Below are 18,899 nucleotides of genomic sequence, written 5' to 3'. Positions count from 1 at the left end.
CATAGACCCTCCAAATCTTCATAGACAAAAATGATTTAAAATATCAAAATATAACTTGGGTCTACACAGGCGCAGACACTTGTATATCATGCAGAATGAGTGATTTACTTCCTGATTTTGTAAAATTTAATAAAGTCAACTATTTTGACCAATGATCAAGACTTAAATGTGTAGTACAAATAAGTTATAAATAAAAGTAATTAAATTTTAAGTTTAACACTTTTGCTTAGTAAAAGTTTGCTGTGATTCATACATCCAATTTTCAGGTAAATTGGAGGGCCTATTTCACCCATAATTGTATCTCAACCTTTACGTCACAATGTTACGATAGTGACAATTATCAACTTAACAACAACAAATTTAGTATCAACAATGTATCTTTAAAACTTTTACGCCTCCAATTTTATATTAAAGTGTTAATTCATACATACCTCCCATCACCGCTACATGGATGAGAAAATCTCCATTGGTGTTACACTCTGTATTTACATTGAAATTCAGAGTCTAAAATGAAATATAACGTCTTACAAAATTTGAGTCTTAGCCTTTTTTATATTTATAAGAAGACAGTGAAATTTGATAAAATTTTAAAACACCTTTTACTGACAATCTGATAGCATCCTGCATTTTAAATTTCTAAATCTTATTATAAAGGACAAAACGGTTACATTCTGGGTATGATTTATTATATAAAAAAAAACATGAATATTTTTTTTTAATTATTTCAAGGTCAAAGTAGAAGATGAAAGGTCACTAAATCTGATTTTTATCACATCCTGAAATTGTCTACCAACATCCAAAATAACAAAAACCTACACTACAGCTCACGTAAGTTTTGCTTTTTCCATGTGTCCCCCGTGGGCATGGGCATGTGTGGCATGACATAAAAATTATAGTTCTGACAGAATTTGTTGCATTAAAAACAATTGTAAGAAAATAAAAATTTGACCTCAAGATCAAAGTCCAAGGTCAAATGTCAAGGACCCTCAACCACAACACACAGTAAACTAACCACATATCAAATTTCAAAAGCCTACCTAAAAGACAATAAAATACCTTGCAGAGACAGCTTGATACGACTGCAGAGGCTGAATACTCAACAGTAGGGGCAAATACAGACACACCATTCAAAATTAAAAAGCTTTGAATTTTGATATTTGACACATGGTTAAAATTTAACCAGACCAAAAGTGGTATTTTTTGGCTGTTTTTCATAAAAGGTTCCAGTGAAAACCTGCAAATTTGATCCTTAACTTCCTGTGGTAATTTGGTACCTTGTGGGATAATTTCAAAGCAATCCATTCCCTTTCACTCAAGTTATTTCTTGCCCCTTTACTCAAGTCACTATCCAAAAATCAATCCCAGTCTTCTTTTTGTGGAGTGGTACTTTGTAGTTAAAACTTATCAAATGAAAGCTTGAGTGGCTTTAGTGAAATAGAATATGATACAAAACATTTCACTGATTTCAAGAGTTACTTCCCTTACCCTATTTGCTCTTACTCAAGTTATTATACAGAATTAAGAAAAATGCTTGTATTCAGGCCCATTTTCTGGCCCTTAATTTCTGCAAGATTCAAGTCTTCATCCCCAAATTCACTCCCAGTCTTCCTTAGGTGGTATGGCACCTTAAAATATAATGTCAAAAATATTCATATACTATTATTCCAATGCATGTTTCTGGCACCCCTTTTTGTCCTGGTATCCACCACTTTTAGTGGCAAGGACCTACCAATTAATATGTTCATCTGCATTTTCCATTTGCACAAGCCCTAACATGCCATGGAAGGAATTAGAAAAATATTACCAGTAAGCAATTTGTGCACACAAGTTAGTTCAAAACTTATGCGCACAAGCTGCAAATTATTTTTGAAATCTTCAATAGTATATCAGGGGATTCCCTACCATTTAAATTGTCAATAATTACAAAAAAGAGACTTTAAAAAAAAAAATTGCACGATTTACCAGATCTGCACTAGTACTGTAACTCACCTGTAAATTCATCTGGATTTCATAAATATTTCCTGTCATTTGGGCCATTCTGAACAGAACAGATTTATCATGAAGTGTTGGCATGATAAGTGTCTCAGTGGAAGGACATATGGTTGTGTTGGCATGGTAACGATTTGGTAAATTTCTCCAGATGTTTGGACAGAAACAAACTTCATCAGCTGTGTAACCTTCAATCAAAGAGGAAAGAGTTTTATCACATAAAACAGAGGACTTTTGATTTAATTTCTTAGTTTTTTTTTGGAAGCAGGTTTGAAATTTCATACCTGCCAACATTTGAAAGAGTAATCAAGGGAACAGCTACTAGCGGAAATCAAAAGAAAGGCAAAGACCAAACACGGAAAACAGACATACACAACAAAGAACATTAAATAACTAAAACAATACATACAAAGTAACAAAAGCAAATGAGCAACTCAGACTCCACTAAAGACTGGGAGCATGGACCAAGGTGCACCGGTAGGGTAAGTGGTTTTACATATGAAATAGTCTTCATTAAGCAAAGACAACATTTAAGAGGCTTCAAATTCATCAATGTTTTGTTCTCTGGCTTTTTTAAAAATTAATTAATGCTAATGCACCACTTATTTGTATCTTGTTTCTTTTTTTTTAATTACATTTGAAAATTTAGATTTTGGAGCTTTAATGGGGAAGTCCCCCACAAAAAAAAAGACACTTCAGAGGTATGACATTTAAAGAAACATTTATTTGTCTATGCACATGGATTAAGTAGGTTCCATCTACAAGTATTAATGTGTAGCCATCAATTTATAATATTAGCAAAATATGCATCAGTCATTAGCGCATAGAGGGTGGAAGTGGTTTCCATGGCTTTGATTGATTGATTGAATGATTCTTAGTTTACTACATTTTATGCATTTCAGGACAAGAATCCTTGACTTTGAGATACATGAAGCAACAAAGAGATCTGAATTTTATGTGGAAGAAAATATTTAATATTTAAATTTGATCGACAGTTCATTCTAGTCCTTTCAACCTCCATAAACCAAACAATGAAACAAATTAAAGCAGGCTACAAAATAAGCACAAGACTTCCTGTCAAAACGAAAATTTATTTGGACCGGTAAAATTATCCAAATTATTTCTTTTTAGTGCATAATTTATGGCATAAATTGCCATAAGGGTGACTTAAAACCACTAAATTTCTTTGTTCTTATGTTCTTTGTTGTGCATGTTTGTTTTCCGTGTCTCATCTTTGTCCCTGGATTACATTCTATTGATTTCCGCTAAATTCTTAGTTCCCTTGATTACTCTTTCATCATGAGTTCAGTTTAAAATCCAAAATGAGTTTGGTTAAAAACAGACAGTTGTATTACCTCTTCTATCAGGGAGTTCTGGCAGTATACCCATCTTAGTTAGACAACCAATCAGGCTGGGTCTCTGCATCAGACAGGCATAATGTAGCAGCCCTTGTCCGTCTTCTAAATGGCAGTCTAATCCTTGAAAAAATGTGATGTAATTAAAGCTAATCTAATTCAACTAGTTACTGAAAATCTTTCAATACTCAGGGCCTAATCTGGACTGCGATGACTAGGTGAAATTTTTGTAAATTCTGTTTGAAAATTGACAATACTGACATTATTGTCTATGTAATCTATCATAAAAACTTCTCCCTCTCAAAGACAAATGGGAGAAGTGAGCACAAATAAGGAGAAGTTTTTTTCCCCCATTTCTCCCTTCTAGATTAGGTCATGATACATTTATTGTTTTGCATTCATGAATCAGATTAAAGCAAAAACAGAAAAAGTACAAAACCTAAAAATTAAACATTCAAAATGAACGGTAAATATAGTAAAGTCCTTTTCATGGAAATTTCACACTTCATGGGACATTTGAATTTGTGATGTGACAGAGCCATAACATTTTATAACATTTTGTACCACATGGGCAATGGTTTTTTTATCACAGTAAAGGTCAAACTGTTAACATTGAGTACAAATTATTGTGAATGGAGTATTTATTCAATTATTCAATTTTTTAAATAATTTCCAGATTCCGAAAACATGTTACTTCACAATTTTGACCAAGACTTAATTCTATGACAGCAGAAATTTTAAGCATTTAAGAAAAATCTGCATGGAATTCAACTTACTAATAAGAGATAAGTTGATCATGTATTCCAGCAGGTGAACAGGTCCACAGACAACAGCAAGCAAAGCCAGCTCAGAAATAGCATCCCGAAGAGCTGTGTTCTGGATGCCATCTTTTAATAACGACTTGAGACTTCCTTCTTCTGGCCACAAAGAATCAAAGTCTATCAGATATTTACAACATACCTGTCTGTTAGCGTAATTTTGCTGATTAAGTGATAATTCTGGTTTCCAGAAAGTATTGCACACTGTCATATGCCTTCTATTAGCTTCAATAAACTCCATTCTGGATGAAAATGACATACCTTGATTTGCAGTTGCCTCCCTTGGAAGATAAAATGTCCCATTCTTAAAAGTATGGTGATGAAATTTGGAGCATTTACACTGGCCTCCATTTTGATTGACATTTTCCTGAGTATAATTTCCAAGACTACCACTTGAACACAATTGTTGGTTTGCTCTTTCATTTCTATTTCCTTTTGTTTGTATTTCATGTTCCTTTATAGATTTTGTTGACACAAGAGAAGCTTCTCTTCCTCGAAACCATGGAAAATATTTTTTTACTGACGATTTTAAGGTATTTCCATTAGAATCACTAACGCTTTTTGCATTTCCATGGTTACTATGGTTCTGTGTTTCATGACTCACAATATGAATTGACTGAGAAAAACGGTCATAACTGGCATTTCCACAATCAATTGAGTTAACCTCGCCAAGATCTAAAGACTTGGTAAAATTTGATCTCTTGCGCTCCACCAAACGCTGTGTTGGAATAATATTTTCAAGTCCTGACATAGGGTAGTTTTTTTGTACTAGCCTAAGGAAGAGCTATTCCGAAGTATTTCTTCATCTCTATATCCAGAATTCAGCCGCAGGAAACTCATTAGCACCAGAATCAGCAAAAACAAATAGATCAAACAGAGTTATCTGCCCTTGAAATATTCATTTCCAGTGCATTTTAATGAAATTTTAACTCAATTTACCAAATTGATATGGAAAATGTTGTCTTTTTTCCTTGATTCTAATGCTGCAAATATTAAAATTAAAATGTCAAAACAATTGGTTTTTTCATAGCATGTTTCACTATTCTGTTAAATAATCTGGAAAAAAGACATAAACAGAAATTCAACCTATTCTTAAGGAAGACAGTCTTAAGGAGGTTGACCTAGGGTAAGGGAAATAACTCTTGAAATCAGTGAAATGTTTTGCATCATATTCTATTTTACTAAAGCCACTCAAGCTTTCATTTGATACAGAATGAAGTCAGTCAAAGTTACTTTGATGCTTATATGAGACTGATGTAAAATGCTGAATACAAACATTCCGATGATTTACAAGAATTATGTCCCTTACCCTAGGTCAACCTCCTTAGACAAACAGTTGTGCTAAAGCAAATGATAAGTTCCTTTATCTAGAATAAACAATTCTCATAACTTGGCTGTTGCATTTTCGAGATAAAAATGATATCGATTGTACATAAAAATAGCACTTTGCAAGAGTTGTTGTTCTTGATTTTGTCTGATTTGGTTGGTTTTAGTGGGAGATAAATGTATGATTTTCTCAAAAGTACAGACCTGAATACAGAAATAATTATTGTTATGTGAAAATATAGCATATGTAGACTGAAAAACCATTGTTTGTTTGGTGTTTTTTTTTACACAATGAATCACTTTACCATTGGTAGTGTCTAAATTTTATGTGGACAGGTACTTAATATACATGTATACAGTGAAACCTTCCTAAACTGAACCTTTGATAAACTGGAAACCTGCATAACCCAAAAATTATCTGATGTCTATCAATAACAATTTCAATGCAGAATCTTTAAAAATCCTGCCCTAAGTGAACAAATACATCAGTCCACTTGGGTTTGGTTAAGACAGGTTTCTCAGGATAACATGTGAAAACTGTATCATTATTCAACTGTCAAAACACTGGTGTATAAAAACTACATATAGAACCTTGAAACTTGGTTTCTCCACTTTAACAATTTAAACATTTCAATGATGCATGTACATGTATGATTATGTTGTATGACTCACCATCCTATGATGAGAAATTCAATTGAAACAAATTTGTTTTAATAGCAAATCAATTGCCATTTTGGTTGTTGTTTATTTTTCTTTGGGGGGGAGGTTGTTAAAATTTACATACATCAATATAAATTTGAAAATGTGTTTTAATTTGTCATAAAATTGAAAAAGTGGGACAGACAAACAGACCAAATGGTATCAGTATCACTGAGCTGGGCAGCGTGAATGTATTTTAAATAAAATAAATTATTTTTAATACAAATGTACTAAATAAAATACAGGTAATTAGATCAAAAAGAAAAAAAAAAACTTTTTTTTCAAAATTCCATAAAACATACATACAAGTCAAGCACAACCAAAAAAACTAATATTCCCACTATGCATACCTATTTTAACTGCTTATATCCATAAATTAATTTTGTTTCACAAAAAGTTGTTTTCTCTCATTACCAAACTGTATAGAATAATTCAAACAGGAATAGAGCCTTTACTATGAAATGAAACAGGTAATTACTCAGATAATTTTAATCTTTAATAGGTATAATACATTGTATACTTTCTCTATAGCAACTGAATCATATGATACATGACAAACCATCATATGATTCTGTAATTCTAAATGGTTGTTGAACAAAAACTGAATTTTTAGGTCATTCTTAAAAAATATTGGTTTGCTCTGTATTGACAGACTCACAAAAACTAACCTTGACTTTTTCTTTTCGTTTGATAGAATTTTTTTTTTATTCTTAACACACTTCTGTTAATATAAGGTCTTTTTAAAATATAATTTATCTACTTACCCCATTCATAGTAAGGAGAAGAAAAACAACAAACCAATATTTTTTTTTAGAATGGCCTCAAATGGAACCCATACACTACAGCCATGGTTGAAGTTAACATTTCCACTTTCTACAGTGTAAAAAAGTGCATGATGTGCTCCCTGACTCTTCTTGTTATAGAAACTGTATAAAGAGCAAAGGTGAGTACACTACTGGACTGATGTGCCAACATGTGACCACTCTTACAACACTTTTGAGGATAAAACATTGAATTAGTAGTTTGTGGTAAATTAAAAGTCCTCCTAAACTAAATGTTAATCGGAATCCCACCACCTCCATCACCTCAACTGGAACACCTATTTGACAATTTCTGCATCTGCCCTTTGAGCAAACATGTATAAAGTAATATAATTGTTGCCCTATTACATACACTACTAAAATTGCTCTGGTAAACAGAGAGACCTCTGCATACCAAATTTTTAAGAAAAAGAAGTAAATAAATATTGTCACCATGACCTAACTGTACTAAATGGTACACAGTTCATGTTTAAAATGCAGTCATGCAAGATCTGCAAGGACTGTCTAGACCGTTAAAACCCTGAATCATCATCATGTTAAAATTTTAAAATATTTAGTCCAACAATACCTTGAATATCATCTAGAAACCAAAACTAGAGACAGACAGAAAGACATAAAGGTCACTTTTATACTCCCCCTCTTTTGTTCTGCAGGAGCACACAAAACTAAAATATAAGATTTCAGAGCATTGCATATTTCACATGAGCTGTAGTGTATTTGTAGTATTTTCACTTCCCTATTTTGTAAATAACATCTCCTCATATTAAGTAGTTAAGGCTTAGTTTCCTTGTCTACTTACCAGATTCATTGCTATCTTCCAATCAAATAAATGAGCCATTTATATCCTAAAATAAGTAAAGTATTTCTCAGAGAAAGGTAAAACTTTTAAGAATAATAAAAAAATTGCAGATGTGGTATGATTGCCAAAGAGATAGTCATCCACCAAATGACAAGTAAAGAACAATTGAACTTCTTCAGGTCACCACATGGTCTACAATAATGGGCAAAACCCATACCATTAAGCAAGCTGTAAAAGGCCCAAAAATAAATGATGTGAAACCATTCAAAACAGACAAAAATCGGTCTAATCTATAAAAAAAATTGAAAAATGAGTAACAATGAACATACAAAAACAGCCACAACCACTGGACAACAGGTTCCTGGCTTGGGACAGGCACGTTAAGTACATGTATGTGGCAGGGTTAAACATGTTTGTAAGTGCTCAACCGTCCCCTAACCTGGGACAGTAGTGGAAAAATACAGCAATAAAACAAACTACAAAAATCAGTAAAATTTTGACTTAACTTTTGAGATTGACGCAGAATAAAAACACCATAACAAATAGGACAAAAGACAAGAAGCTGTATCTACCCTGAATGAGTACTCCATGTTTCTGTAAGCTAGTTCAAAACACAAAAGCAACTGATAGTCACACCTAGTTTACACAGATAAAAGTATCAATAAAATCACATCCAACAGGATTTAGTGAAAACATATCATAAAATGCCTAAGAAAAACAAGGCGTTCGTGCAAATACAAAGATAAAATGTATTGATAGGAAGTAGAACATAATGTTGTAAAGTTAATTAATATTCAATTTATTTTTAAGAGTGTCAATATCAGAACCAATAACACATAGATTTAACAATGACATGGAGTAGATCAAGGGAACCCTTATGGGTAAGTTAATTCAAATATTTTTCCAGACCAAAAGGATTCTGTTTAAACTTTCAAGCTTTATTTATTTCATTACCATAAAAACTGGGTTGTGAAATCCCATTTTTATTAAGTTACAATAAGTGCATCCAAACATCAGTATCAAATCTTTATATTTATGGAAGAATTTAGTAAAAGTCTTCCCTAATTAATGGTAACAAAAACCTTGACTTAACAATATACATTGTACTGGTAATGCATGTGTATAAAGATTTCATTCAGTTGTAAAACATTGCTACAAATATATGGAACTAGTTAAGAAATATATACACAGTATGAAGGAGCTAAACATGCCAAAGAAATGTTCCCATCAAGAAAGGGAAATTTAACAACTGGAAAAGAAAAATCATCCTGCTTGTCATCAACTTTCGTTTTGAGTTTACTTTTAAGATTGTGAAAAGGAAACATCCAAATCCAGAAAAGGACACTTAAAACTGGAGTTCTGGAATATGCAATAAATAGGTATGAATCCTCTGTACTTCTTTACCTCAATTAGTAGAGTGTCCCCTTACAGTGCAGAAGTCCTGCTTTGATTCCTGACTGGTACTGATTTGAATATTGTCAGTTTATTGTGCTCTACTGACACATTTATCAGAATCAAAGACTTCACAAATTGGAGCAAGTAGAAAAAAATGGATTTCTCTTCAATACCAGCTAATTGCATAATCCTGAAGAACAGAATGCCATAAAGCAATTAAAGAGAATCACCTCAACATGTACTACAGCTGGTGTAGTTCACAGGCACTAGACATTTTATCAGTTAAATCATGAACAAGGACAAGAAAATAATGTCCATAAAATGTAATATTATGTAAGTCTACCAATGCCAAAATCAGTAAAATGTAAACGAAGTGGTTTATTTGTTGTACAGCCTTATTCGCACTATTGCATTATATGGACACTTACTATTTCCTCGCCCTTTTTACGTAATAGATGTGTCTACAATTGTGGCACCATTGGCGAAAATAATATATTTTTCTGTTGTTTATGTACTGAATTCTCCTTAAACTTAATGATTAATAACATCTATATTTAAAATCACATTGTTTCATTGATGTCAAAAGTTATTCTGTGACAAATCTGGGGTCATTCTGAGCAAAATGACAAGTGTGAATTCATACATGTATATTCAACTGATATTATGTTTATATATAGTAATTTTTAGTGCCTATCTGTGGTCATTCGACCCAGCAACCATTTTTTTACAGGTGCTTGTTTCGGCCTATGTTGGAAAACACTACCAAAAGATGGTTGACTATAGAAATGAATAAACACCCGTGTCTTCTTTCATAAATTTGGATATTGGCAAGAACTACGGCAGATGTCACAGTTCAATTAATACAAATATCATTACACGATATGATATACGAGAAGACCTGGCATAAACTACACAGAAAAAAAGTACTTTTATAGCGATCTGAATATATTTAAGAAACTGTCATCCATATTTTATCGTGTATTACCTAAAACATTCTACCTCTTCGTTTGTTTACAAGGAAACTTTTCGGTGATTGTCGAAACCAAAAGAAGTCACGTCGTACTAATTGCAGTCTAGAGAAGTCTGGGAAATACCATATTGGGAACCGAAGACCGAGCATTTTCTACCTATATACACTGAACTGCAAATCGTAAACCAAGAACACATATCAACAAACAATTTGGAGCAGATACAAATACACTGCATTCAATATATATGACTTTGTTATGTCATGGTCTTTCCTATAAAAAAATACACATGCCAGAATTTTATATTGACTGGCACTTTAATGACTTAGATGTCATGTTAAACATTAAATGTTTAATTTACCAGCCATATGAAACATTGTATACAGTCAAGTCAGTATCATAAATCAGTATGGAATATGTATGAAATTTAAGCCAAGGAAATGAGGGACAAAACCCCTCAATAAAATTTTAAAGAATTATCATATAAAATAAAGAAACTTCAAAGAAACATACATGTCAGAATGGACCTCCAATACCATGAATGATTTCCCTAATCCTCAATCAATATACCATTTTAGGCTAACTGAGGGATAGGCGATGAACATGCGTTATACACTTCTTGTCCTATCAGAAGACACGGTAATTTTATGACCTCATACTGAGGCAGGACTGAGAGCTATTTAACACGTGGGCTCAGATACCCCATTATTTTGCAGCCCGAAACATCGATTTTCAGATACCCTTATACGATGTACATATTATACCCCCATTTACGAATTAATGTGTTGCCAAAAATTAACCACAGTTACTTGGGGTCGTTATTGTTACATGACACAGAAAAATGAAAATCAACCACAAAAGCATAAATATGCAATTTCCTTTAGCTTTTGTTGTATTTTTTCATTAGTAATGTTTTATATGACAGTGACATGACGTGTATAAATTGAATTCGTTTCATTCACAGCACATTGACAGTATAAAAAACATAAAATAAGCAAAAATGATACACACAAAGTAACAAAAGTATATGGTCAACTCTGATTCCACTAAAAATTCGGAGCACCGGTAAGGTTCGCGCCCTCTGCTTTTCCAGAAACAACTGCCGAGTTGTTTATAAAAGTCAATTTCGGGATAGACGAAAGAAATAAGAAGTATGACGCGTAGAACAAATCAGTTTTCATGGTGCAGATGGATTCACCGTATAACGATTCACGAGTTGCGTCCTTTTTGTCCTCCATAATTCTACTCTTTATTGTATCCTAATGTAAAACACAATCTCCACGATTGTTTTTCTCCTTTTTAGACAAACGGAAAGTACCACTCCATATAAATTTCAGACACTGCCTATGAAACAGATGATTCATGGTCAACAAAAACCCATTAATTTAATAATGTTTGCTCAGTCTTCTTGCGCTGTATTCTTATGTTACCATAGTCTGAACTGTTTTGGAATCTGTACTTTTGAGAAAACCATGAATTCATCTCGCAGTAAAATCTACCAAATTAAAACAAACTTAGAACAATTACTCTTTAAAAGCACTAATGTACAATCTATATAAATTCAATCTCAAAAGCGTAACACCCATATAAAAATCAATACTGATTATGTGATCAGTAACTGTTTCTGAATAATAAATAAAACTGAATTTGGCTGCTACTTAATAGGTTTGAAGAGTAATCAAGGGAACCAAGGATACAGCGGTAATCAAAAGAATGTAATCCAGAGACAAATAAGACCAGATATGGAAAACAGACATACACAACAAAGAACATAAAGTAACTAAAATCATACATACAAAGTAATGTAAACAGGGTGTACTCAAAACCATAAATATCGAAATATGAAGCAATCCAGTTTCAGCAGGTTCTACCAAAGTATGTAAAGATATTTTAAGGAACTGCCTTTCAACAAATAACAATTGAAAAATTAGGCAAAATTGTGATTTTTAGAAACGCATTTTGGCCATTTGTTTCTTCCTATGATTGTTTAACAAATTGAAAGTTAATTTGTTTTGACCTAAAACAAAATTGTTATTTATCAAAAATACATGCTTTTAATGCCATACTAATATATAAATTGTTATGGCAACATTGCAAACGCGCAGATGAAAAATAAGTTGCATTAAATAAAAATTAAAAGAATTTATCCGAATTATATTTGCAGACCACGAGGAGTACACAAAAAGAAAGATGAAATATAAACTGTCATTAAAAGATGGACAGACATAATTTGTATATCATAATATTTACTTAGTTGGGTGTACGAAAATTCCAATTTTTAATTTATTTGCACTTTAAACCACAGAAATATATGGGGTCTGCAAACTGCAGAGTATGTCAATTACAGTGTCAGACGGGAACTCTTTAAGTTTGGTGCCTTATATGTGAAGAGTCACTCTGTGTAACTTGTAGCAAACAGCATCAAGTACAAAGAGCAACAAGGGATCATGCAACCATTTCATTTGAAGACTATATGAAGTTAAAACAGTTTATTCTGAATATCAAGATCATTTGTCCAGAGCATAATGAGAGGTACAGATATTATTGTAAGTCACATGATTGTCCTCTTTGCATAAACTGCCTGTCTAAATCACACAAGAAATGTGATGATACTCCTGAAATAGACGACATCCTCCACAATGTCAAAGCATCAGCAGTTTTTGAAGACGTATGGAGAGATTTAAAAGCTTTACGAGAAATCATGCTGAGTGCGATTAAGAATAGAAAAGACAATTTGGATGAATTGAAAACAAATAAAGACGTCTTATCTACACAACAGTTAATTGATCAATTAAAGAGACTGGAACACCAGACACTTTCAGATTTGAATTCCATTGTAAATGAAAATGCAAATGCTATCAACGACGCTATCAAAATCCTAGAAGGAAAGTTGAAAAATATTGAGGAAATGCTGGGACAAAAAGAAATAATAGAGGCACATGCGTCAAATTTTCAAGCGTTTATCGGGGTCAAGCAGATGGAGAGAAAAGTCCAAGAATCGGAAGAGACTTGGAAAAATTTATCTTATAAAGAGGCCATGAACAAAAATACGAATAGAGGACAACATAATATTTGAGAACACTCTTTTTAAAATGGAATCTCTAGGGAAAATTCGGGTGATAAGAGACACGAAGACCGTACTAAAATTCGGAGACAAACCTCAAATAGCACAGATGATGCTTCTTCCAATGTTTCCTAAACAACTCAAACAGAAATTTACATTAATTGAAGGTTACTATTATGGTTGCACTGTTATGCCTAATGGACTGATGGTGTTAGCTGATGACTACAACAATGAAGTAAAAGTTGTACAACCAAATGGAGTTCTCAAAAAATCAATAAAAACTGGAGGAGCCTATGATGTGACACTAATCAATGAGAAACTCGTTGCTCTTTGTAATCCTCAGTCAAGATCAATATATATCATAGACGTTCAAAGCAGTGCCGTTTGTTACACAATTAAAACAGACATTGAAGTTCTTGGAATAACACATTACCAAGGACAGAATATCTGCTGTGTACCTAGGAAAGGTTTAATGAGAATTGATGCAAAGACAGGAAAGATAGACGACAATGTATATGATGATGAGTCTGTTGGCGAACATTCACAAGTAATCACAGATGGTGATAGAATTTGCTACACAAGCTTCTCTGCAATAACTGTCTTAGATTCAAACTTTAAAGTTATCCTTAGATACACTGATCAAAATTACTTGTCAGACCCAGTAGGTATAGCAATTGACAAACACCAGAATATGTTTGTGTCTAGTAATGGCAATGATAAACTATTGCTTATTTCAAAAAATGGAAGTAATTATGAAGTTCTCCTCGATAAGACCGATGACCCGAGAGGCCCTTAGGCTGTACATTATAATAAGGAAAACGAAGAAGTTCTTCTTGTTGACTATAACTATGAAGTTAGAATATTTAGTGTGTCATAAATATTAATTAGTACTCCATCTACGAATTATGAAAAATGTTAGTTATGGTTGGAAAACCTATATATTTTTATTTTTGATATTTTGTTTAAACATTATAGTAAACAGAAATTAACGTGATTTTTTATCCTCGCTTGTCTACCCCGGACTTGACTTTTTATGAGCAACTCGGCGGGTGTTTCTAGAAAAGCAGAGGACGCTTACCCTGCCGGTGCACCTGGTCCATGCTCCCAGGTTTTAGTGGAGTCCGAGTTGCTTATTTGCTTTTGTTACTTTGTATGTATTATTTTAGTTACTTCATGTTCTTTGTTGTGTATGTCTGTTTTCCATGTCTGGTCTTTGTCCCTGGATTACATTCTTTTGATTACCACTATAGCCTTGGTTCCCTTGATTACTCTTATATAACCCTTGTTCACAAGAGGTATGAATTATATAGAATGTACTACAATTCAAAATTAAGAGAGATAACTCTATAAATTACACTAAATGGTATAGAAACCATTGGATTTTCAATGTGAATTATCTCCTAAGAGCAGACAGATTGGAATGAACGATTATACATTTCATCATATCGACCTACAAATCAACTCAATTACAAAAATAAAAGTGTGTAGCTTTTTCTATGGTGTATTACATATTACAGAATTTACATGCTTCTTAGTTGGGGTACTACTTTTTACATGGGTCAGCAATGAAGCCAGTAGATCTTCCTTGACAAATATGATGAGATGCAAATATCCAGAAGAACAAGAAAGATCCATTTAATCATCTTGATGACTGAAGCTTTTAAATATTTTTGTATTAAAGCCGATTTCCATATTGTCATATTGTTACTAAGCACATTCAGGCATCACACAGACCAATATATACGTTTGTTTTCTGCTACCCAACCTACCCTATTTTATTTTTTTTTCTGTCTTAACCTAAATATTTCAAAGCCATTTTGGTAAAAGCATCATTAATGTCAAGATAATGTTTTGCAAAAATTATAATTGTGTCCTTGTATACCTATACTATTTTGTATCCACCTTCTTTACAATGCATAGACTTCGTTGAAATGTATGTTTGTATTTTTTTTTGGGGGGGGGGGGTGAGGCATTTTGAAATGAATTTTAACATCGGGAACAGTGCCAGTGTATCTTGTCTTTCAAGTAGCTCCCTTGGACTGAAAGGTTTGGGCAATCGGAGATAATATGGACGATAACTAAGTGTGTATAAAAAGTGTTTTAGGTCAAGAAAAATCTTGATTAGAAGGAAGCCGTATCAAAATTAACCACCATAATTCCATGTATGATAAAATACTGGAGAAAGTTTTTTTTTATTTTATTTTTAAATGTAATTCCTTTGAAATATCTGTTGTGTATTGCTATAGATAACTCTGTTGATAAATTGACGTAGTTTTATTTAAAATGCTTTTTGTTTGTTGATCATTAGATGTAGTAGAAACGAACGTATAAATAACACTTGTATTTATTTGTACAGACTTGTATCGGTATTTTTCTCATTAGTTTGTATATGACATTATAAGGAGTTGCGGGAAAAGGGAAAAAGAGATTTTTATGTGACGAATCTAAAAATCAGCTTTAATATTGTGTGTATGCAACTTATACTAAAAGTAATAAAAATTAGAAATTCAAATCTTAAAGAATTTAAAAATATAAGAATCAAAGTTTGTTATGTTGTGATTTTATTTTGTTAAGACAAATGCAATAATATGAGTGAGATTCTAAGGGGAAAATTAAGATTTTATTGGGAGTGGAGTGTTTACTTTGAATAATGGGTATGGGGAATGTGGGATGGTAAATGGTAAAAAAGGAAAGTTTGTTCCCGTTAAGAATTGTACTTTAATTTACTAAATATGATATTCATAATTTATGTTTGTTTAAACTTAAATATTGAAATAACATAGATATCTTTTCTATTGAAATGGGCGATGATAGAAAGTCCTTTATTTTATTAGATAAAATCATTGTACAGCTTTTTAAATTTAGTATATTAAACTTACATTTCATATTGGATATAGGTTTCTTTTTATTTTTATACTGAAAATATGTGGAATACCCTGACGAGCGATTGAGAGCTAGTTGGTATGTTCCACATGATATTATAATTTTCAAAATCTGAGGTAATTATTGCTCATTTCATCGGCAATCTAATATTTCTGTACCTTTGGAAGAAAAAAAGATTTTAATATGTTTGCTAAATTATTTTGTGAAAACTGAATTAAACCATTCCATATTATTACAATTTTGACTTTTAAAATATGATACATGTATATATTTTTTGAAGGATGTGTCATATTTTTATTCTTAAAATTTTATGTATGTATGATTTTAATTACTTTATGTTCTTTGTTGTGTATGTCTGTTTTCCATGTCTGGTCTTTGTCCCTGGATTACATTCTTTTGATTACCGCTATAACCTTGGTTCCCTTGATTACTCTTTAAATTCCTATCTTTGAATTTCTGTTACATAGGGTTTATTTTTTATTGTTTTGTTTGTTTGTTTGTTTGGGTTTTTTTTGTTTTGTTTTTTGTTTTTTTGTTTTTGTTTTGTTTTTTCGTTTGTTTGTTTGTTTGTTTTTATCAATTTAATTTATCAATGTTTGGTAATTCAATAACATTTAGGTTGTTTATCGATTTCACAATTAACGGTATTAAGTTATACACAAATTGTAATGTACAGGCTCAATAAAGTCAAAAATGAGCAGAAAAAAATATAAAAGCATTTGATTAGCTTTTTAGACAATAATTCAGTAATTCCTTTTTATGATATCAATATTTATTTTTATTGTTATATTTTATGTTGCCTGTAGTTTATTACCTTAAATAGAATGGGACTTATTATCTTGCTGTGTATGACAATACGCTCACTTTTAGACTTAATTTTCTGGTTTAAATGTGTCTTTCAAAAAGTGTCAACTGTGCATGTTTTCTCTTTCTATTTTGCTAATATGTTTTAGATAAGTCAAATACACACTGTATCGTTTAATAATCATCCAATGTAACCAAAACGACCTTTTTATGGTGTTAGTTTCATATTATTTTATAATATATACGTGTATCAGGTATGATATGCCTTTTAAAATTGCATCTGATCTAAAATTTTGGTGATACAGAGATTAAACTGATTCCAATCTTTAAACAAATCTATTATCTTTATTTGCTTTAAATCACAATTCAATGCAGAATTTTTTACGAGTTTCCCTTCTCCTGCTACTAGAGAAATTTTGAAATATCAATATTTGATAATATTAGTTATACTAGAGTTAAGCACAACTTCAACATCTATACTTACTACGAATCAGTCAGAATTCATTAAAACCCAAACTTACACAAAAAAAAACACAGATGTAACAATATTTTTTTCACTAAAGGTAGATAATACGTATTACACGGAGCTTTCTTTTCTCTCATCTTGCAAATTCATACGAACATAAATATTTTCAATTAATTACTAGTATTTAAATGATGTAAAGATAATGTGTTCAAAATATTTTAAAAAAAATTTAATTCCAAAACATATGTATGGCAAATCACAAATATGAACTGCAAAAAGTCAATTTCAAAGGAAGATAATTGGCGGGAAACTTCAACTAAAGTATAGATAATTGGCGGAAAAATATTCTTTAGAAATGTAATGGGCCTTTTTTTAAATGTGAAAGAATGTCAGTTTTTTTGTTCTTTATAAAATGTATTTTTAAAAAATCTTATCTGCCAGTTTTTTTTAATAGTACGCAAATGTTGTAATACCCCTACAGAAACCATATAAAATTTTGTTAAAAATGCTTTTTGTTTCTAGGCTCAATTATCTCGAAATCAAGTTCGGTAAACTTATGTCTTTTTACATAGAAATTCTGATGTATGTTCATTCGAGAAAAACTTGGAACACCTATCTACTAGAAATATTAGGTATTAAATACTTTAACTGATTTATTCAACGGGCCATAGTTTTCCTTTCCTCGTTTGTCACTACAGACGTTTTATGGTCGTCATCATGAAATCGTGGATCGTTATGGTGTATCCATCATCACCATGAAAACTGATTTATTCAACGGGTCATAATTTTCCTTTCCTCGTTTGTCTACGCCGGATTTGATTTTATGAGCAAATCGGCTGGTGTTTCTAGAAAAGCAGAAGACGCTTACCCTGCCGGTGCACCTGGTCCATGCTCCCAGTTTTTAGTGGAGTCCGAGTTTTTTATTTGCTTTTTTTGCTTTGTATGTGTGATTTTGGTTGCTTTATGTTCTTTGTTGTGTGTGTCTGTTTTCCGTGTCTGGTCTTTGTCCCTGGATTACATTCTTTTGATTACCGCTATAACCTTGGTTCCCTTGATTACTCTTTAATTATAATTGACCACTATTTGATCTTTACAACATAGTGAGCGCAAATAATGATAATGCTGGTATGATTTTTTTTTGCTTTGTTTTGTTTTGCTTCGTTTTATGTTATTATTTTTTTTTTCAACTTTTTCCTCCACTCAAGACATGAAAGACTTAGTTTATAAGACTTTAAATGAGGGTGAACGTGAACGGTCAATGGTAAAGAGGTGTTTTATCAACATGTTTCGTTAGATGCTGTCTCTTAAACTCTGTGTATGTGTGAATGTAATCCTGGGACAAAGACCAAACATGGAAAACACACATAATAAACATGGAAAAATAGACACACACAATAAAGAACATAAAATAACCAAAATTATAAAACTAAGTAACAAAAAGTATATGAGCAACTCCGGACTCCACTTAAAACAGGGAGCATGAACCAGGTGCACCAGTAGTGGTAAGCGTCC

At 32.0% G+C, this 18,899-nt stretch overlaps 1 protein-coding gene across 6 annotated transcripts in view; it reads right to left on the bottom strand.

The window, feature by feature from the left end:
- Nucleotides 1-10,277, bottom strand: part of LOC148600159 (uncharacterized) — a 49,408-nt gene extending 39,131 nt beyond the window's left edge. For 3 of the 6 annotated variants that reach the window (XM_088559308.1, XM_088559312.1, XM_088559314.1), the window contains exons 1-6: nucleotides 10,188-10,277; nucleotides 7,808-7,853; nucleotides 4,121-5,145; nucleotides 3,345-3,467; nucleotides 1,990-2,177; nucleotides 432-504 (exon numbers count right to left, since the gene is read on the bottom strand). In XM_088559308.1, the coding sequence (XP_088415434.1) occupies nucleotides 432-504; nucleotides 1,990-2,177; nucleotides 3,345-3,467; nucleotides 4,121-4,913 (1,177 nt within the window). In that variant the 5' untranslated portion in view covers nucleotides 4,914-5,145; nucleotides 7,808-7,853; nucleotides 10,188-10,277. Of the gene's footprint in view, nucleotides 1-431; nucleotides 505-1,989; nucleotides 2,178-3,344; nucleotides 3,468-4,120; nucleotides 5,146-6,537; nucleotides 6,689-7,807; nucleotides 7,854-9,211; nucleotides 9,393-10,187 lie in introns of those variants that run through there. The other 3 variants (XM_088559309.1, XM_088559311.1, XM_088559310.1) reach the window with 3 other exon arrangements.
- Between the last annotated feature and the right edge of the window lie 8,622 nt (nucleotides 10,278-18,899).

The sequence above is a fragment of the Perna viridis genome, chromosome 13 (genome assembly GCF_037379345.1).
Source record: "Perna viridis isolate PV_CMFRI_1.1 ecotype Kerala chromosome 13, ASM3737934v1, whole genome shotgun sequence".
In the NCBI taxonomy this organism is placed as follows: domain Eukaryota; kingdom Metazoa; phylum Mollusca; class Bivalvia; order Mytilida; family Mytilidae; genus Perna; species Perna viridis.
Note: the sequence above shows the minus strand (reverse complement) of the source record. Positions and strands in the feature narration are given on the sequence as shown.